This window comes from Tenrec ecaudatus, chromosome 7 (assembly GCF_050624435.1).
Source record: "Tenrec ecaudatus isolate mTenEca1 chromosome 7, mTenEca1.hap1, whole genome shotgun sequence".
Taxonomy (NCBI): Eukaryota; Metazoa; Chordata; class Mammalia; order Afrosoricida; family Tenrecidae; genus Tenrec; species Tenrec ecaudatus.
In genome coordinates, this window is record NC_134536.1 from 128,447,580 (window position 1) to 128,468,767 (window position 21,188).

The following is a 21,188-nucleotide window of genomic DNA, read 5'->3' on the forward strand; positions in this document are numbered from 1 at the left end:
CACTCGTGGGGACGCGGTCGGGAGCTCTGAGAAGTAGCTCAGAGCCTGACGGCTCGTGGTGGTAGCCTAGTAACTGTCTATGTGTAGACTTCTGTCTTTTTAAAATCCTTTTCATTGGATGTTTCAACATTCCACAGGAAAAAAGACAAAGTTTTAACTCAACAGGATAGTAAATTACAGATCAGCTGCATAAGATGAATTGAGATCTTACTCTGGAGTTTATGAAAATTGATAGGTGAGTGGTAAAATGCTAAATGAGTTGGGATTTGTAGGGCATCAACGTTTTAAAGATGAGTGACCTTGCATTTTTTCAAGCAGGATGCCTGCTGTGTAACATTAAAGATCATCTGTTGCTCGTGGCTGGAACACTTTGTCAAGTTCGCTGATTTTCAAGTATTTACAGGTTATCTTAAAGCATTCTTGCAGCACAAGCTGACCCCAGTTAGGAACATACCCAGTGTGGTCTCCTCCCTTAGCCTTGGTTGGGCTCTCAATCCACTAAACCAGGACACCCCCTGTGCCCGAGACCAGGACACATCAAGTGCTACTTTGCGTGCCCCAGCTTCTCAATTTGCTCACTGTTTCGGGCTCTTTGCCCTCCCAGTGGATGCATGGGTTGAGTGGTCCCCACGTCCCACTGCTCTGGCTGCTTCCTGCACTGGTCCCAGAAGCACAGAGGGTCAGAATTCGTGGCAGCAGAGAGGGTGGGGCTTGGCATGGGCTGTTCTCACTGGATCCCTTTCCTTTCTTGGGCAGCATCAGTAGATGCTAGTGGTGGTTTCTGCTCAGCTCTGCCCGTCCCCACCTCTACTTGGCGTTAGTGATGACAGCGCCTGTGGGACATTGAGAGAAGGCGCTGTGCAGGAAATCTTTTGTGGCCCCCCCCCCCAGGGGTGGTTCCTTTCCAGGTACTTCAGGAGTTGTCACTCCCGCTTGGCTTGTCTTGCCGTTACCTGCCTTCATTGACTGTATGTAACCCTCATTCAGGAGCTTCTAGGGAAAGTAACTATGTATTCGTGAATTGTAAACACTCTAGCAGCATTATGGGAGTTGCAGTATGAGGATCAGAACCAGCTGTAATCACACAACTGGGATAACCATTATTTTGATTACTTGGTGCGTTATACTTTGTGCTTAGTGTTTTGGTGTGTGTATGTGTGCAGTTTTTTGTTTTTTGGTTTTTTTTTGTATTTTTGAACAGGATTTTCTCCATCATATGCCCACACCTACGATTCAAAAATTGTATGCATATAGATTTGTTTTGATTTTTTTCCCCCCACATTAACACCGTGCCAGTGAGAGTTTCTTTGAATTTTAGCATGGGAAGCTGGGCTTTGCTTAACCTGTCATTTCATCACTCTTAGCCTTATTCATTGTTCATCTTTCTTCCTTTGTGACTGCTTGACTGGCGCTTCATCCACATGCCTTACTCACTGTTCACCTGTATACGCTTTGTTCAGGCAATCTCAGATTTGTGAATCTCAGTGTCCTCTGACAAATTTGTTTAGGCTTTTCCAAATACTTTTTATGCTATTGCAAAATTTGAAGTTGCCTGCCCTCCTCACAGGAATAGCAGTTGTCTGTTCTTAGTCCAGGTAACATTTTCCAGGACTCAAGTTGTCATCTGTATCTTCGAGGATTACTCTTCAAGGACCTATTTCCTGGGGGGTGGGGGTGGGGGGGGCAGGAATGATTACCTAGTCTGTTGCTCATTGAAAACCTTGAATTTCATGCTTCTTGTCTTTCAGAAGACAGACGCTGCTCAGGAGTCTCAGGTATGAGCCCCGAGGAGAATCAGGAGGGTCTGTGAGGTCCCCAGGTGGGGCGACTGCTGTCATGTGGGTTCTGGCCGCCCTCCAGAATCTCCAAGGCTGTAGATGTTTGCAGAAGCACACTGCCACATCTTGGTCCCACAGGGGCTGCGGTTTGAACGGACCTTCCGTCAGCACGAACCACTGTGCCCCAGGCTTCATTTCATAGGCCTGGTGGAGGGTCAACTAGGCGGTGGGAGGGTGGGGGGTAGGACAGAATTTGGGATTTCTCAAAAGAGGAAAAGTGTCACACCGGCCAGCACAGTCTTGTTGAGAATACCAGTGCTTGGGAAGCAATCACATATCGGAAGGAAACCTCTCATCAGTAAGTATGACTTGAGCGCATTAAAGAAAGAATCCCCTTAGAATTAGCAAAAAGAAGAGCATGCCCGCCGTGAGTATTTCATCGTCAAAGAGGCTCTCTTTCCGCGCAGGCCCAAGCGAACTATCGCGTCGGGGTGGCAGCCCTGAATACCCTAGCCGGCTACATCGACTGGGTGTCCATGAATCACATCGCTGCTGAAAACTGTAAACTCCTGGAGATGCTGTGTGTGCTTCTGAATGAACAGGAACTGCAGTTGGGAGCAGCCGAGTGCCTGCTCATTGCAGTCAGCAGAAAAGTAAGTCCCCACTGCAAGCTGACTGCTTTGCCCGTAACCTCTCTATGGACAGTAAGCCCCAGGTTACCAGCTTCTAGGAGACCACTCAGCCTTGCCCTCTATTGTTCGAGAGACTTGCCCTCACCATGAAGCCCTTACCAACCCCTACTTAAAACAGATTCTTCATACCCCCTATATTGGCTGCATGTGCGGCTTTTTAATCATTGGAAAGACTTCGAGTTTGGGGGGCAGGGGGTTGGCACTAAGCCAGTTCTGTCCGACTCGGTGAGCCTGCAAGACAGAGTGGAACTGCTCCAGAGGGCTCCCAGGTGTGAACCACAGACCTGACCCTTGAGCCACCACACAAGCAGGGCTCATTTCTGGAACTAAAGTAAGGCAAAATAAGGATGTTGTGCACCTGTTTCACCTTCCTACAAGTTCAACGTAAGGCACGCCTGGGAATGGACCTTGTACGTAATACGGGGCCTTCCTGTGTCTCAAATTGCATAATCTGGCAGAGCATCTTGAAAGCATCTACAGGTTTGATGGTTGGTTGTTGTGATGGGTATTTTGAGGCCAACTTCTTGCCTGTCTACAGTCCCTTGTGGCAGTAGTGTTCTAATTTTCTGGGAATATTCAGAGATGTAGAATATTCAGAAATTTCTCAGCGGATTGGTTCTTAAAACAAATACGAATCTGGACACTTCACCTATAGGAAATGAAAGTGATAAGTACTAAGATTTAAGACTAACAGGTTTTTCTGTTTGTTTTGTTTTGGTGGGATTTTTGTGTTTTTTTAAGACGTAACAGCTTTATGTCAGAGAGTCTAAAAGGTGACGGACTATCTGTTTTGGCAAACTGACGAGATGACGGCTTGCTTCCTATGGGGCTATTATCCTGTGGATATGGACTGACTTAAGTATTTAAGTCCTGCCTTGTGTCGTTTTCACTGTGTTGCGATTTGGATGGACATGTATATAGAGTAATTGGATTCACGTGGGCATCTCCGACAGCACTCCTCCCACTTTCTCCCTGTGTGGGCTCTGCGTGCACCCTTCTTTCTTCCCGCCCTCCAGTGCCCACCTCCCCACCATTACTGGCCTTCCTTTGATAGGCCCATCACTTGGCTGAAAACTGAGTGGTGGAGGTGTGCTCAGTCCCCATGGGAAGGTGACTCAGGGCCATCGCTTTCAACGATGCCCACCAGTTTCTCTCAGGCCAGCACCAGCCATTGCCAGTGACTTGCCTCTGACTGGTCATGCCCCGGCTGGGCTTGTGAGCCTGTCTATCTTCATGGGAGCAGACAGCCTCGTGCTTCTCAGGTGGATCGCAGCCCCGTGCCTCGCCCACAGCTCCACCGGGGCTCCCATCAGTCCACTCAGCCGGATCTTTTTTTATGATTTTGAGTTGTGTTCGTATTTTTCTCCTACTCTGTCCAGGACCACCTTTTGTGATCCAGGTGTGTCTGGCTTTTTTCTAATGTTCAGTCAGTCCTCAAATAGATGAGAAACGATGAAGTCACTAGGTTCGATGATGTAAGTGGAGAAGACGTTGGTACTTAGAAGCTGGGAGTGATGCCGTTTGTTTGACTGTGTGTCTAAAATTGGCTCTAGGGCAAGTTGGAAGACCGGAAGCCCCTGATGGTCTTGTTTGAGGATGTGGCCATGCACTACATACTCTCTGCTGCACAGTGAGTAGCTTCTTTTCCTATGGGTCCCTCTCGGCGTTTTTGTCCCCAGTGGGTGTGCATGAAGTCCCTACCCAAATGCTAGCCATTCTACAGTCAACGCTCTCTAGATAATGCCAGTGGGCCCATCTTCAGGAAGATCGTTTGCTAGAAATGAGTTGTGCTTATTGACTTAGCAACCACTCACTTTCACAGCTCTCTCCCCACCCACTTCATCTCCTTGATTCTCTTGGTAGCCAGGCGATCTGCTGGACTACCTATCCCCAGGCCAGCCTCATGTGCAGATTGGCAAGGTGCTTTCCCTGTCAATGCCTGCAGTGCTGGGGGTCTTGGAAGTGATGGAACCAACTGAGCAGGGGTGTCTATGTCTGTCCTTGCTCCTGGTGTGTGCCTGTTGCCAGGGAGTGGGATGGAAATGTGTGTGGCATTAGTTGGACCTGCTGCCCTCTCCTGCTCCCTCCCCTTCTCTTACTTTCAGGCCCAAGGGTAAAGAAAAGGGGAGCAGCTGAGCATCTTAAGCTCTCTCCCTCCCATTGGGATGTGGTGCTTTGTCCCCGTGGAGGCCGCAGTGCTCTTTTTAAGGATCCTGGTTATTAAACGAGGGCACTGTCGGAACTATCTCTGGGCCTTTTTTAAGTTCTGTGAGAGAGCCTGGCCTGCATACCAAGGAGCCCTCTCTCTGTGTGTGTGCTGCAGACAGCGAGTCACCCCCTGGCTAGTGGAGGCACGGTCCAAACGCAGGCCGTCAGACTCCAGATCTTGTACACGCTCCCTTAGCACCACGTCAGCAGCTCTTAGTTACCTGAGCCCAGGCCACTTCCGTTAGACTCCGGTGCTTCCAAAGCCAGCTAAGGGCATGCTTACACATTCTAAGCAAAACTCTGCAAGTCAGTTGCTACCTAGAGCAGCGAGCTAGGATGGAGCAGAGCTGTCCCATCCCGCCACACTTCCCCACAGGCTGCCCATGTCAGGTAGCACTTGACTTCTACCCGAGCACGTTAACCCCTGTGCTACCAGGGCCCCTCTTATTCACACGGTGGTTCTCACCTGTGACTGGTGGGACTAGTCTGAGATCATTGCAGGTCAGGCTTGGCCACCCAATACGTTTAATGACACCCCACCCCCAACACACACACCCAGTTAGCAGGCCTATTTGGAGTGTAAAATAGATAAAAGTTTGCAGACCTGAGGGAATGATTTTTAAAATGGAGGCACAGCCATATTTTTAACACCCTTTTTGTGTCGGTAGTATCAGGAGTGGTTTACATGTCCGACCCCCCCCCCCCCCATCTCTAGTTTCCCTTGGTATCAGCAAGTACTTCTTTGTGCATTCTAATGCATGGGCACATGCATCATTTAGTGTGATCATCTTCAGAGCTTACTTTGGCATCTCCCGGTTCCCAAGGGCGGTGTGAGGAAGGCCTGGGGCTGGAAGGCCTCTGGAGGTTCAAGACTGGAGTCTTCTAGCGTTGGCGGTGGTTCTGCTTTGCTGTGGGTTGGCGGGGTGGGTCTTTTATTTGAAACACCTACCAGAACTTGAGTGCTGAGGCGCAGACCACAGCGAGCACATCTGATGGGAAGGCTTTCCGTTCTCTCGATGCGGGACTAATTGCACCCGTGTCTTACAGAACTGCAGACGGCGGGGGCCTGGTAGAGAAACACTACGTCTTCCTGAAGAGGCTCTGTCAGGTGTTGTGCGCTCTGGGCAATCAGCTGTGTGCACTGCTGGTGAGCACTTCCTTCCTGGGGGCGGGGGGGGGGGGGGGGAGAGCCGTCAGAGGGAGCAGTGGTGTTTGCAAGCGGGCGACAGGTGCCATTCAGTTCCGTTTGATGGGGTAGCACACTACAGACTGCATCCGGCGTGTCTGGGCTCCATTGTTCTAATGTAATAGGGTTGGTGTGCTGCACGTGTCTTTGCACCAGTCAGTCACTCATGGTGTAAGAAGAAAAATATGAATGTCGGGTCTCCTGTGAACTGCCCGACTTGTAGAACATGAGTCTGCCGAGTACCTGCCCTTCTAACACAGAGTGTGACTGAGAAGCTGTTCCCCAATGTCATGTCTGTGCCACCCAAGAAAACTGCAGGCTTTGCCCTGGAAGCATGTTTAACAGTCTTACAAGCTGCGTCACTGGGACAGACATGGGGATTTCGTGTCTGCTGTTTCGAGGTGGCAGAAAGGGTGGTGTTTCTAATGGGTGATCCACAAAACGGTTCTCTAAGATGGGGGGGGGGATTTCTTTTATATTTCCAAAAGCAGTATTCTTTATCAGTTTACTAGTTAGGCACAGAATGGGTCTTGATGATGATTGAGGCAATAGATTGGAGAGCCCTTGAAATGATGCCTGTCTTTGACCAGAGATATGTTTCCATTTTTCCTGCTCCCCTCCCTGCACATGTAAGCATTATAAATGTAAAAATTTTTCTCTCCCCACAGGGTGTAGATTCTGATGTAAAGACTCCAGCAAACTTTGGAAAATACCTCGAGTCTTTTCTTGCTTTCACAATCCATCCAAGTCAGGTAATGTCTCCAAAGTGTCTGTGAACTGAATTCAAGCACTGAGATCGGAAGTGGTAGAGTTAAGGCTTCCCCTTCCCCCGAGAAACAACCCCAGACCCACTGCCATCAGCTCAGAGACTCTACGGAGGACAGAGTGGAGCAGCTTCTTTTAATAAGTTGATGCTAATGTTAGGGATTCAGAACTTTATTCGAGCAGACAGCCCCTCCTCCCCACATGTGAGAGCAGCCTGGTGCTTCGCCTGCAGTGCCACCAGGACTCCTGAGTCCTGCCCTGCCCCTGACCCCCATCCTGCTAGTCTGAATACAGTGGGCATCCTCCCGAGCACTGCAGTAAAGGGAGGGTTGGGGGACTACAAAATATGTAGATGGTTGTGATGGGGGTGGGGGGTCATTGTCAGCCTGAATAATTATCTTGGTTAGATAGAATGCAAATCTTCACTCTGAAGTTTTTTGTTTGTTGTTTTTTTTACCCCTTCAGTTTCTACGTTCTTCAACACAGATGACTTGGGGAGCCCTGTTTAGACATGAGATTCTGTCCCGTGACGCTTTGCTATTAGCAATAATACCAAAATATCTTCGGGCTTCTATGACTAACTTGCTGAAGGTATGCAGTGGGATCTCGACATGTGGAGTGCAGCAAGCTCACAGCATGGACACCCTTGGCAGCCCATCCTCAGTCACCAAGAGCCTCCTCTGGGCGTGCTGTTCTCTTAAGCTTCAGAGACCGCTTGTGACGAGTGTCCTTTCATATTTCCGAGCCACTAGTAGGAGGGAGCATTGGTAGAATTCTTCAGTTTCTTCATCTCTAGCCTTAGGGGTCGATGCATAAATTTGAGTAATAGTTGTATTGACTATTTCCTTGTGTTTGGATAACTATTATCACAGGCAGCATTGTCCTTCAGGATCGATTTTGAAATGTCTTTCCTCTTGAAACTCATTCCTGTCGTAATAAATTACATGATTTTCTGATTCAAAATGACCAATGCCAACACATTTCAGCTCACTAACACGTAGAATATCAATTATTACATGTTGCATTTCAATTTTGACATCTTCCAATTTTCCTAGATTCATATTCTGCACATTCTAAGTTCCCGATTATTAATTAATGTTTGCAGCTGTTTATTCTCATTTTGAGTTGTGCCCCATCAGCGAGTGAGATCCTGAAGGCTTTACACCATCCACATCGTTCAGGTTGAATGGAATCGAGAAGACAATTGTCTTTTGAGTGCCTCCTGACCGGAGGGGCTCATCTCCGGACACTCACCTCTGATAGTGTTCTGTATCTGACACTATTTCTCACAAACCTATCCAAAGGTTGTCAGTGAACACTCCATTGTGCTCCTGCAGAATCTGTACATGGATCAAGAGTCAGTTGTACAAACAGAACAAGGGAAACTGCATGGTTTAAAATACAGAAAGGTGTGTGTGTGTCAGGGTTGTATCCTATGCTGAGCAAATAATCAAAGGAGCTGGATGATAGGAAGAAGAGAATTCAGCATCGAGATTGAAAGGAGGTTTATTAACAACCTACAATATTGCAAATGATAGACCCTTGGTGAAAGTGAGGAAGAACACTCGCTGACGAAGTTCAAGAATTGCAGCCTTCAGTATGGATTACAACTTGATGTGAAGAAAAAAATTTTCACACTGGACCAGGAGATTACATGATGAATGGGAAAAAGATGGAAGCTGTCAAAGATTTCATCTTGCTTGGATCTCCAATCAGTGGTCCTGGAAGCAGCAGTCGCGATCCGATGATGCATTGCACCGGATCAATCTGTACGCTTTGAAAAGTAAGGATGTTTCTCTGAGGACTACGGTGTACCTGACCCAAGACCTTGCATTTCCAGTCCCCTCGTGTATATAGAAGTTAGACATTGAATAAGGAGACCGGAGGAGGTTTGATGTGTTTGAATTGTGCTGATGAAGAGTACTGAAAGGACTGGGGACTCCCTCCCCCCCCCCCCCCCCAAAAGAGTCTGGAAGAGGTCCAGCCAAGATGTTCCATAGAGGCAGAGAGAGTGAGCCTTTGCCTCACGGGTTTTTGACATGTTCTTAGTCCTTGGAGAAGGCCATCGAGCTGGGTAAAGTGGAAGGACAGCAAGAAAGTGGGAGAATGTCAACAAGATCGATGGATAAAGTGACTGCAATGGGCTGGCTGCGTCAGGTGTCCCTGCGTTGTACAAAAGGTTGCTGTGAATCCAGTCGACTCCGCAGCATGTAGCAGCAGTATGAAGGAGCTGTGAAAAGCTGGAAAATTCCACAAGGTGTTTTCTTTCCCCCAATTCCACTTTGCCACAGCCCTTTGAAGCCCTTGTAAAGTCAGAGAATCAACCCCATTAAGGAACATCCCTATGTGTACAAATAGTCCCCCGAGCAAATAGCGCCCCATATTTAATTCTCTGCATAGGGGCTCATCACTTCTCGAATGAAACACACTTTCGTGTTTATTCCTAGAGTTTAATTTGTAATGTAACAAATAGGAACTTGCTTTCTCGCCTGCTACTCTCAGGAATATCAAGCTGGGAGCAAAAGATGGACTTGGAGTCGAGCAGAATTGGCTACTTAAACTGTCTTGTGCAGACCCTTGACTCTGGACGTTAAGTGCTTGGACTCCCTTGTTTACTCCCACCCCGATCGCCTTTCTCTTTCCAGGTGGGCTTTCCGTCTAAAACAGACAGTCCCAGCTGCGAGTACTCCAGGTGTGATTTTGACAGCGATGAGGACTTCAACGCTTTCTTCAACTGTGAGTGACAAAACTGGCCTTGAATTTCCCCGCACAGGCTTCTCAGAATGGTCGCTAGGGTTATGGGTGCTGATGCACACCCCCGACTTCTTAACTCTAAGAACACCCAACCCATTGCTAGCAGGTTACTCACAGCAACTGCACAGCCCAACTGCCCCTGCGCGCTCCCGAAGCTGTAAATCTTTCTGGCAGCAGACAGCCTCGTCGTTCTCCTGGGAAGTTGGTGAATTTAAACCATCCACCTTGTGGTTAGCATCCCAAAGCATAGCCTATTGTACCTCCAGAACCTCCTTGGTTTTGCGTTGTCACCCTCAATTCAGATGGCGGCTGGCCAAAGTGCTGCTTTCCCCTTGTGCCATCGTGCTTGGACTTCCAACACGCGCCCACACTCTGCCGGACCTTTCTGTTGAGGGATCAACCGTCTCAGGTCCTAAGAAGTCACTCTTAAATTCTCGTCCGGTCGAAGGGTTAAATGCTACCTGTCTTTCAGTTCTCTTTTTCAAAAAAGAGGGAAAACCCCATTAGATTCTGATATCCTAATTAGGTGATTTATTTTTTCTGTAGCCTTAGCCTCCTCCCCTCCCCCCCTTTTGTAGATTCACTTGCCCAACAGGTCACCAATTGCATAATTCAGGGACGTTCTGATAGTCACTGAGTTGTGCACACTGAGTTTTAGAAAATTTCCATCAACAGAAAAGCCTTGACTCATCAGCCATCACTCTACTTTCCCTCATCCCAACCCACGACTCATTGACCCCCTCTGAGCTGTCTCTGTCTCTGTGCTGGCCAGTGGTGGCCCTTCCTGTCGCAGGACCCCATCACTGTTTGCAGTCTTTCGTGGCTGCCTTTCTGTCCTTGCTGTTTCCAAGAGCCCTCCTGTGAGAGAGTTCAGGTGCTTCCCATTGCAACAGTTACCTTTCCTGTCAGTTCGTCAGTCAAACATTGGGGGTTATTCCCACTTGGGGCTATGGCAAGTAACATTGCAGTGAACCTTGGTACACACGCGTTTGTGCGGGCTTGGGTGGAGATGGAATTGCTGGCTCCTAGGATCCTGTGTTTAATGTTTTGATGTACTCCCAAACCATTTTTTAAATTGTTTTATTAGGGGCTCATACAACTTATCACAATCCATACATACATCAATTGTGTAAAGCACATTTGTATATTCATTTCCCTCATCATTCTCAAAACATTTGCTCTCCACTTAAGCCCTTGGCATCAGCTCCTCATTTTTCCCTTCCCTCCCCACACCCCCCTCCCTCATAATGATAATTTATAAATTATTATTTTGTCATATCTTGCCCTGTCCGATGTATCCCTTCACCCACTTTTCTGTTGTCTGTCCCCCAGGGAGGAGGTCACATGTAGAGCCTTGTAATTGGTTCTGCCTTTCCAATCCACCCTCCCTCTACCCTCCCAGTATTGCCACTCACACCACTGGTCCTGAAGGGACCATCCGCCCTGGAATCCCTTTGTGTTTCCAGTTCCTATTTGTACCAGTGTACATTCTCTGGTCTAGCCAGATTTGTAAGGTAGAATTGGGATCATGATAGTGGGAGGAGGAAGCATTTAGGAACTAGAGGAACATTGTATGTTTCATCGTTGCTACATCTTACCCTGACTGGCTCTTCTCCCAGAGAACTTTCTGTAAGGGGATGTCCAGTGGCCTACAAATGGGCCACCCCCCCCTCATTCACTGTATGTTTTTTTGTTCTGATGATGCCTGATACCTGATCCCTTCGACACCCCGGGTTGCACATACTGGTGTGCTTCTTCCATGTGGGCTTTGTGGCTTCTGAGCTAGATGGCCGCTTGTTTACCTTCAAGCCTTTAAGACCCCAGACACTGACTCTTTTGATCTCCAGGCACCATCAACTTTCTTTGCCACAATTGCTTATTTACGGGCTTTGTCTTCAGCAGTTGCGATGGGAATCATCATAGAATGCCAACTTAATAGAAGAGTATTCTTGCATTGAGGGAGTATTATTTGAGTGGAGGCCCAATATCCTCCTGCTAACTTAATACTAAACCTATAAATATATTCACATAGATCTATTTCCCTATCATATATAAATATATTTATATATATATATATGAACATGCCTTTATTTAGACCTCTATAAATGCTCTTTGCCTCCTAACTCTTTCCTCTATTTCCTTTGACTTTCCTTCTGTCCCACTATCATGCTCAGTCTTCATTTGGGTTTCAGTAATTCCTCTTGGTTACATTACCCTTCATCACTCCCTACCAGACCTCCTACACCTTCCTCACCACCTCTTTGGATCACTTGTTGTTCCCTTGTCCCTGAGTTTGTTAACACCACTACCTTTCTCCCCACCTCCACCTCCAGAACCGTCGGTCCCGTTGTTTTGTTCTCCAGATTGTCCATCTAGCCTATCTTATTTAGACAGACCTGTGGAGATAAAAACATGCACAAAAACAAGACAGCAAAACCAAGCAACAGTACACAACAAACCATGACAAACACAAGAAAGAAAAGCTTGTAGTTAGTTCAAGGACTATTTGTTGGCCTTTAGGAGTGTTTTCCAGTCCAGTGTGTTGGGGTGCCACATCCTGGCCCCAAAGTCTACCTTCAGCATTCCCTAGGGACCTCGCCGCTTCGTTCCCTTGCTGTTCTGTTGCACCCCCTTAGTGTTTTGCCTCAGTGTGGCGGGATCAGATTGGGTGCAGTTCCCATACTGTGTCTCCGGTGTTGTCCTCTGTAGAGCTATGGGTCCGTGAGGGGCATCATGTCTCATAGTGGGGCCAGCCATGTGGTCCTCTCTGTAGACTGGCTGCTCTAATCGGGAACATCGTCTTCAAGGCCTGGTGGGCCAGGAAGTGCATCACTCTCCTCTCTTCCCCCTTCATCTGTTCCCGTGTGCTCCAGTCATATATGTCCCTCTCCCGCAGCTGCAGATTCAGTGCCCTCCTTTGAGATACATTCTTCTGAGGGGAGGGGCAGGTGTCCACATCGTAGTTGGGATTGGGGTGGCCCCTCATCCCCAAACCATTTGCTACAGCAGCGACCTCCCACTTTCTATCCCTCTCAACCTTCCTTCCTTTTCCCTCATCAGAATGGAGCTAAGGGCAATATTCGTTTGCCACTGACAGGCTTGAACTGGGAAGGGAGTTTGTAGGGTAGTTTGCTTGTTTGCTGGCTTTTTAATTCTGAGATTTTTTAACTCAGCAAAGCTCCATTGAGCATCTAGTGTGTTGCAAGCGCAGGTCGACAGACTGTTTCTCTGAGCATCTCCGTCGGGGATGAGAGAGAAACATCAAGCTCCTGATGTTTGCCAGCTATTGATGTGCGTTCTTTGCTTGGCAGCCTCCCGGGCCCAACAAGGAGAGGTGATGAGGTTGGCATGTCGTTTGGATCCCAAGACTAGTTTCCAGATGGCTGGGGAGTGGCTAAAGTACCAGCTCTCAACCTCGGTGGATGCTGCGCCCATGAACGGTAAATGTTTGCCTTGCGGTATAGCAAAACCGATCTTTTTGTTTTGCAGCATAATCAGTTCTTTGTTGTTGTTTTTATTACCTTACTCCAGTCACCATCTTGACCGATTTCAATTGAACGTTTTTGAGCTTTTCAACCAAGTTCTTGCACAGGAAGCTCAGGACGACTACCTTATCAGCCAAGCAGAGCAGTTCAGCTGCTTCTAAGTCAGCTGAAGGCCTTTGGGAAAGGCTGCTTTTTGTAGTCCCACGAGCCCCCTCTGCCCACTGGTGCATGGCAGGTCTCTCCTCCCTTGTCTTCCTAGCCCATGCTGTGGGTGGTGGAGGAGAGTGGTTTCCAAGCACGTGGTCCCTTTCCCAGGGCATAGTGACTGGGCACCAGATTTGGCACTCAGTCATTCTGAATGTTCACAGTGGACTCGGAAGGCCCCAGACGTCTAGTAATGTGACATTTTGTGGAAGCATGGTTCTGTTGTGCCTTTAAGGAGCTAGTGAATGGCAGCGTTATATGGAAGCAAGAACAGCAATTTGTGAACCATTTTGCCTGTGTTGTTGGGGTCTTAGGCTCCGGTGGTATTTGTGAACTTGGAGGATGACAGTTTCTGATAACAGTCTTTCCAGGGCCAGGATGCTACTGGATAAGCAGCAGTCTGTGTCTTGTACCCGTTTCTTGTTGGAAGGCCTTTTAGAATACTAGTAGGCCCCCTTGAGTCCAGCTCCCCTGGATATGTAGTGCTGCCCGATAGGGGTGTTGTAGGCTGCAGTCTATGGGAGCCGATCGCCAGTTCTTTTCCTGCAGAACCACTGTGTGCCCTCCCGCTGCCCACCTTTCAGTTAGCACCCGGACAGTAACCATGGCAGCACCCGATTTCTGTAGTTGAGTATAAAGAGGAACAATAGTGGACTTAGTATTGATCAAGTGCCTGGTTTTGATGCTTACACACACATTCACTTCTCACCGTGGTTTTACAGACAAGGCCCTCAGGTGAATCCAGGCAACTTGGTGTTTAGCGGTGGAGGCTGGATAAGGACCTCTTCTGCCTTCAGCACACGTGCTCTTTGTATTTGTTTTATGAAAGAAGCCAAATTGCCCTATTACTTCAACGGTGAAATTGCCAAGTGGTCTCTATGGCCCTCCTGTTTCTCTGTTCTGTGATCCTGCAGAGAGGGAGGGAGGGAGGGAGAGAGAGAGAGAGAGTGTGTGTTAAAACCCTGTTCTCCTACAGCCGGAGGAACTGGAGAGGGCAGCCTCTGCTCCATCTTCTCGCCTTCATTCGTGCAGTGGGAAGCCATGACTTTCTTTTTGGAATGTGTGATCAACCAGATGTTTCGAACACTAGATAAAGAAGTAAGTAACTCTTATTGCATAAAAGTTGTGTTTTTTTTTAAGTTGGCAGGAGAATAGAAAACGTATTAATTAACGTATTAATGCAAGACGTTATAGAAAAGGAAACTGAGCCTCTGAGTGGTTGAAAACATGGCCTAGTTCAGCTATCCCTGTATCTCTAACTCAACTCTAAAGGCTACAACATCTGGTGCCCATGTTTAAGGATGACACTACGAGCCTGTAGTAAGTAGACTCCTCAAGGAGGGTGACTTGTGCTGGAAATCTAAACTTGAAAACCTGAAGAGCTCTGTAGGTACCAGAGTAGTTACGTGGCTAGTCTCCATCAGCAATGCTCAGTCCGTACCTCTTATTTTTGGTTTTTGTTTTTCATGCATTTCATACACTGAATCACCTTTCTCTTATTAGGTAGGTCTTATTGTAGCTCTGATGTAGCTCCAGTGTTTGGGTAACAGTGTTTACCAGCGTAGCATGTTACTCTGACTGAGATCTTGGTTATCACAGCACACTGTGGGGTGATGACACTTTGATGCATGCTGGGCTGGGTTGGAGAAGCAGTCTCTACGGCCTTGCTCAGATAAGGGACGCACAGTGTGGTTTCCACGAGGATAGCACACTGACTGACTCGCGTTCTCATGGTGCGTTACTTAAGCACTAGAAAGAGCCCATTGGAAAAGTAGTCACAGGACCCGGTCAGATGGTTATAGAAGAGAAACTAAAGTGGGACACAAATAGGAAGGAGATTCATCTTTGTTAGTAATCAAAGAAATGCACATTCAATAAGCTCATTTTTAACCTACTCAATAAGTGAAGCTTTTCAGGATTGATCATGACTGTCTCTGAGCCTGGGCAGGGCTCGGGGGTGGGCAGGGCACAGGTGGGCAGAGGACTCACCGCCTTTTAGAGCAGAAAAGCAACTTGACTTAGAAATCTTAGAAATTCATGACTTTGGACCCATTAAATCCAGTCATCTCCAAAGTTTGTGATTCTTATCCAAATGACATAAGTGAAAATGGTAGGAGCTACCCATCTCCCCCACCCGCCCCCTCAAAAAACGGTGTATGAGTGTTAGTGGTATTGCCAGCGGTAAAGCCCTGGAGACGTCCGGGGGTGGAGAGTACCACATCCCAGTATGGCACTTGGCAGCACTGTTGATGAGAATTTTCAACAGTGGGCTAACAATTTGAATGGTAAAGACTAAAAGGCAGCATCTAAAACCACACATGTACCACATATGACCATGCGATTACATATTTACCATCATCGAACGGGAGCTAAACAGATGGACGTGGGAACAGCTGAGCAGCCTCCTTCCTCATCTGTCTGCAGGAAGTTCCTGTGAGTGAAGGCATAGAGCTGCTGCAGATGGTCCTGACCTTCGCCACCAAGGATCCCCTCATCCTGTCCTGTGTCCTCACCAACGTCTCGGCCCTCTTTCCCTTTGTCACCTACAGACCAGAGTTCCTGTCCCAGGTCTTCTCCAAGGTAAACTCCACCTGCTTCGTACACGTGAGCCGGCTTTTCTGAGCGGAGGAATGTCTTCGCTGCTGTTGAAAGTGTGTGGGGGGAAGCCGGCTGGGAAACACCGGCAATCGTGTTAGTCACGCTGCTTCCTCTGGGCCTGGCCCTTTAGAGAGAGACGCGTCTGAGAACCAAGGTATACCGACAGATGCCATTCCCACGTGGCAGTGCAGTTACCAAACGTGTGTGCCAGGAAGGGAGAACCGTTTTCACGAGGGACAGTTCCTGAGCCAAACTGCAGTGACTAGAGTGCCCCCGGAGATGTGGCCGTCAGAAGGGATGTGGTGTGGGGGGTGGGCGTGCCTGCAGGAGTTTGGTGGGGGTAGAACACAAAGAAGCCAGTGGAACAAGAAAAATGTTACCAAGAGGAGCCAGCCTCAGAAGGTGGGCCTTTTACAAGAGAATCGGCGTAGAGTTTTCCAAAAGCCAGTGTCATGTGAGACATGGCAGAGGGCCGTTGGAGATTTAAAAGCATTGGAGAGATATGACAACTGTTAACCTTGACTGTGTCCTGATTTTGGGGGGAGGGAGGAGTACCTTCAAAACTTTCTTTGAGCCATGGAGGAGTTCATATGTGAAGTGGGTTTTGAACTGGGATGGGGGTGCTGTCCCCCATGCTGGGTGATGGAACCCTCCAGGAGTGGGTGGGAGAGAAGTCCGCTGGGCTTGGCCTTGGCCTTGATTGAAGCTGCTCATCCAGGCCTTAAGTGTGCATTGAGCACTGCGCATGGCAGGCGCGACGGGAAGGCGCGGCAACGAGTTAGGGCTTGTCCCTGGAACTAGAATGTCCAGGGAGGAGCATCAGTAAGCATTGTTGGCGTGCCAGGCAGCGGGAAGTGCTCTGGAGAAGGAGATCAGGTATTGAGAGCATCGGGGTCCCCTGTCAGTTGGGGAGGGGACTTGTGAGTGGAAGGATGGTAAGGCGGTTTTCTGGTTTCTAGCTTGTGGGCGTAGGAGCGTGCTGGGCCACCACCTGCGTGAGCATTCTGGCCCAGGAGGCAGGACAGGAGCAAGGAAGAGAGGAGGGTGCTTTGGCTCAGAAGTGCTGTGTAGAACAGGTGTAGCGGGGTCACCATGCCGCAGGCCTGGACTTGAGGGCGTGGCGAGACAGTGACGGTGCACCGGCACCCGCTGTAGTCGCAGCCTAGAAAGGAGTATGTCAGGAGCGTTGATGGATCGGCCAGCCCAGCGAGTCCCCATTGGTCAGTGGGGACAGGAGGAAGGGTGCAGTGTCCCCAAAGGAACGAGAGAGAGCTGGTCAGAGAACTGCACGGCGCGGTATCAGAGGCAACACAGACCTGGGAGATGTCCTTCCTGCCATGAGCCCCACACTGAGCTGTGCTTCTTCATTGTGGCCCGGGCAGAACCGGGTTGCTAAGCACTGCGTGTGAGGCTTGCAGACGGGATCAGAGAGAAGAGGGTTCTTTTGATAAAAAGTGGAGGGAGGCAGGCATCACCGTAGCTGAGAGTCAGAGGGGCCACGTGGCTTGTTCTGGGATTCTGTGACCTTCTTTCTAAACTGTGTGACCACAGCTTTGTGAGTCTCAAGCGTCTGTAAAAACACCTGCCCCCTGCACGTCTGAAGCTGTGCTCCCTCAGGGAAAGCCCTTTGGGGTTTCTGTTGCAAATTGTCTAGCTACTGCTGAGAAATCTGATGGTCTGCTCTTCCTTCCTTCCCCTCAGCTGTTTTCAGTGGTCACTTTTGAAACTGTTGAAGAAAGTAAGGTAAGACCATTATTCCGTCGAGAGCCTGACTTGAGAGCCTGACCCTGCCTCGGGGTGTCTGTGGAAGGGTGTTTGCCAAAGGCACTGGGTGGCCACTGCGGTTTAGATGTTACGGTACAGAGAGCTCAGTGCTAGGGCTCACTGCTGACTCTCCTCTCTGGTGGTTTTCTCTGCCTTGCTTGGGGGCTGCACTCTTTCTTAAAATCGTTTTATTGGGGCTCATACAACTCTTATCACAATCCACACATACATCCATTGTGTACTGCACACTTATACATCTGTTGTCCTCATCATTCTTAAAACTCTCGCTTTCCGCTGGGGCTCCTGGAATCAGCTCCTCACTTTCCTCCCCCCTCCCCCCAGGGGATGGTGCACTCTTAAGAGCACTTAATGAGCATCAATACATAGCTCTAGAGATGTGGATTCAAGTGATAATATTACATACTTTGCCCAGAATGTAACTGTGGGCCAATGGCGACTGTGAATGTCAATCTATTCAACCCTTTACATTTGTGAAGCTTCAATGCAAACTTGTCTCTGGTTCTGGGCAGCACCCATCAGTTATTTTACTTTTGAAGTGACCGCGTCTTTGTTGCCTTCCTCTTGGCAGCCCCCGAGAACCCGGGCAGTGAGGAATGTGCGGAGACATGCTTGCTCCTCCATCATCAAGATGTGCCGGGACTACCCGCAGCTCGTGCTGGTGAGCAGCCCCTGAGGCCTGTCCACGCGGCTTTTCTTCCTCCTTCAGCCCAGCCCTAGTGACTGCTCCACAGACAGACACATTTAGAGACTGGCCTCTTCACGGTTGGCTCTTTGCCTGCCTCCCTTTTGTAGTGCAGCTGAGACACGCAGATACACCTCTCCCTTGTAAAAGAGCGCTTCTTTCCGAGGTAGCTGGTTTTCCCTGTGAACGTACAGTTCTTTAGTGGGTTTTGTGACATTCTTTACCGCCTAATTTGGAGAGAAACCAGACCCACCTGGTTTGGGGATTTCAGTAAGAAATTTTACATTCCTACAGAGTACAAATTAGCCAGAAATCCCTGTGCTGAGTGCACAGAAGGTGTTTGTTGCCACGTGAATAGAAACAAACAGCTCTTTGCCTGTGAAGGGACCTGGAAAAGCTCACGTTGAACAAGGTCACTGCTGTCACCCAGGTGCTCCAGACAGTGGCCACTTTCTGTCCAACTGGCCTTCCTAATCACCACACTAGAGAAGAGGCTGTGACCCCGTTACATAGTGACAGCCTTCTAGGCCCGACCTCCTTCTTTCCCTCCCGTTGATCCGTCCGTCCGTCCGTCCATTGGTCACCAACCCTGCTTCTCTCCTCTGCTCCGCAGCCCAATTTTGACATGCTTTATAACCATGTGAAGCAACTCCTCTCCAACGAGCTGCTCCTGACCCAGATGGAGAAGTGCGCCCTCATGGAGGCCCTCGTTCTCGTTAGCAACCAGTTCAAGGACTACGAGCGGCAGAAGGCCTTCTTAGAGGAGCTGATGGCGCCGGTGGCCAACATCTGGCTCTCTGAAGACATGCACAGGTAGAGGAGACTGCCCCGCACAGCGCCCTCTAGGGGCACTCCAGCCCGCCCCCCCCCCCCCCCCAGTCTGTTCATGAGCCATGCCCGGGCAGGGCTGAGGCAGCGTAAGCAGATTGAGGTGTGGTTCTGCTGTTCACAATTGCTGACATTCTCTGAAAGTACCACTTGCTGCCCCGAAGTGTAGCAGAGAGGAGGGAATGAGTGTGCTCACGCTCGTGAGACAACGAGCACATCAGCACAGGGACTATGGAAAGGTGGAGACTGAGACCGTCGGTCACCAGTGCCAGCTGTCGTCTGCTTTCTCAAGCATAGAATCTTTTGAATTCTTAAAGTGCTGCTGATAACCATCCAGTGGTAGAGCCAGGCAGTTGAAGCTTTCAAAAGACAGCTGGCAATCTGTGTGACCTTCTCAAATGGTCACAACTCTCCTCCGGGTTAGAGACCCAGGGCTGCGCCGTGTCTGGGGGGGAAGTTGTTCTCCTTTAGCCCGCAGCGTTCAGGTAGAACTTGCCTCCCCGCCCAACCTTCAGAGTGCTGGGAGACGTTGACGCCTTTCTGGCCTATGTGGGCGCGGACCGGAAAAGCTGTGACCCAGACCTGGAGGATCCCTGTGGCCTGAACCGAGCTCGGGTGAGTGAGCCCCTCCGGGGCGGCGCGGCTCCTTCATGAGTGTATGTCCTGTTTCCCATGGGTTTATTTTCTCTACTGCTGCGAGAAGGCTGGTCGTCCACATCCCTAAGCTGCGTATTTTACTTCTGTGGACCTGAATTATCGAGCTGGTCCCCACCACAGAGTGAATGACTTGTTTATGAAGGCATTAGTGAGGGGGCACCCCCTCCAAAAAGAATTTTTTTTTAATCTATGTATTTAAATTCTTTGCATAACATTTATCACCTTCAAGGTAATCTCCATTACACTTAATACAATTGTCAAATCTGCAATTCCATTCTTGGAAACATTTTTCAAACTCATCTGTTTGGATGGCTGACAGCACCTCCCTCGTTTTTTCTTCCCCTCTTCTGCATCGTCAAACAGAACTTCACAGCTGCACACTGGTCTCTTGAAAGGACCATCACACACATAAAAAAACCCTGAGGTTCGAACAAAACTGCTTTTATGAAAAAATTCACTGACACGAACCTTCCCAGGCAATGCCACTGGGTGCACTAACTCAGCAAGTTGCTCGATGCTCACTAAGCGGGAAAAATACGTACTACAAAAGCTTCACCCAGCGGACACTTTTTTTCAGGTTTTTTTGTGTTTTTGTCTTGGTGGGTATTTTGGCTTTGCTGTTTCTAAGGTACCATTAAGTCAAATTTCTAACTCAAGGAGTCGAGCCATGCCATAGGATTTTCTTGACTGTAATCTACTGAAGCGCTTCATCCAGTCTGTCTCTCCCAGGGCTGCTGGGTGGATTCAAACCACCAACCTGTCGGTTAGCAGCTGAGGGCTTATCGGGGCCTCTGTTTCAGATCCCTAGATAGCTCTGAAGAATGAAAGTGTCCTCGGGAAGTAGGTCAGAGATTGGTTAGCAGGGTGGACTCCATTACTCTCTGGCATTTTAAGTACTGCAAACTGATATTTTGTGGTTCTTTGCTGTTCAAATAAACTTTGCTCCTGGCTCCATTATACCAAAAGTCACATTAGTTAACCAGCAACTACTAGGCCTACTGCAAAGAGCAAGGGCAGTGGGGCAGGGGTCTTAGGAGTCTAGTTGGAGGGTGCAGGGTGGCTAAGCCATCTCATTGTCCACGATTGATTTGACTCAATGATACCTCAACAACAGTAAGGGCACAACCACGCTTCCTTCAAGAACGGCCTGGGGACTATGTCGCGTTGGGAGAGGGACAGCGGGTGGAGGCTGAGGGAGCTTTCATTCCCTCCCACCTCCTCGTCGCTGTTGCCATTGCCCCGAGTAGATCTGATAGCCGTTGGCCTGCCATCTCTCCTTTTGTGCTTACCTTTCATTTTGCCATTTTTCCCAGATGCGTTTTTGTGTGTATAGCATTCTGGGCGTCATAAAGCGAACTTGCTGGCCCAGCGACTTAGAAGAGGCCAAAGCTGGGGGGTTTGTGGTGGGTTATACACCCAGTGGAAATCCAATCTTCCGGAACCCCTGCACAGAGCAAATTCTGAAACTTCTTGACAATTTGCTTGCCCTTATCAGGTGAGTCAGAGTAATGGTTTTTATCTGCTGTGTCTTCTTTCCGACCATTGTGGGGAGTGATGGGGGATTAG

The 21,188-nt window shown here is 48.9% G+C and overlaps 1 protein-coding gene across 1 annotated transcript in view; it reads left to right on the forward strand.

Moving 5' to 3' along the window:
* The window catches only part of XPO5 (exportin 5), a 44,503-nt gene that overhangs the window by 8,023 nt on the left and 15,292 nt on the right, over positions 1 to 21,188 (forward strand). The window contains exons 6-20 of the mRNA XM_075555041.1: positions 1,749 to 1,775; positions 2,246 to 2,431; positions 4,024 to 4,100; positions 5,726 to 5,825; positions 6,533 to 6,616; positions 7,095 to 7,220; positions 9,275 to 9,365; positions 12,695 to 12,823; positions 14,049 to 14,170; positions 15,497 to 15,652; positions 17,372 to 17,413; positions 18,024 to 18,113; positions 18,751 to 18,950; positions 19,481 to 19,580; positions 20,936 to 21,117. Of these exons, the coding sequence (XP_075411156.1) occupies positions 1,749 to 1,775; positions 2,246 to 2,431; positions 4,024 to 4,100; positions 5,726 to 5,825; positions 6,533 to 6,616; positions 7,095 to 7,220; positions 9,275 to 9,365; positions 12,695 to 12,823; positions 14,049 to 14,170; positions 15,497 to 15,652; positions 17,372 to 17,413; positions 18,024 to 18,113; positions 18,751 to 18,950; positions 19,481 to 19,580; positions 20,936 to 21,117 (1,712 nt within the window). The remainder of the gene's footprint in view (positions 1 to 1,748; positions 1,776 to 2,245; positions 2,432 to 4,023; positions 4,101 to 5,725; positions 5,826 to 6,532; positions 6,617 to 7,094; positions 7,221 to 9,274; positions 9,366 to 12,694; positions 12,824 to 14,048; positions 14,171 to 15,496; positions 15,653 to 17,371; positions 17,414 to 18,023; positions 18,114 to 18,750; positions 18,951 to 19,480; positions 19,581 to 20,935; positions 21,118 to 21,188) is intronic.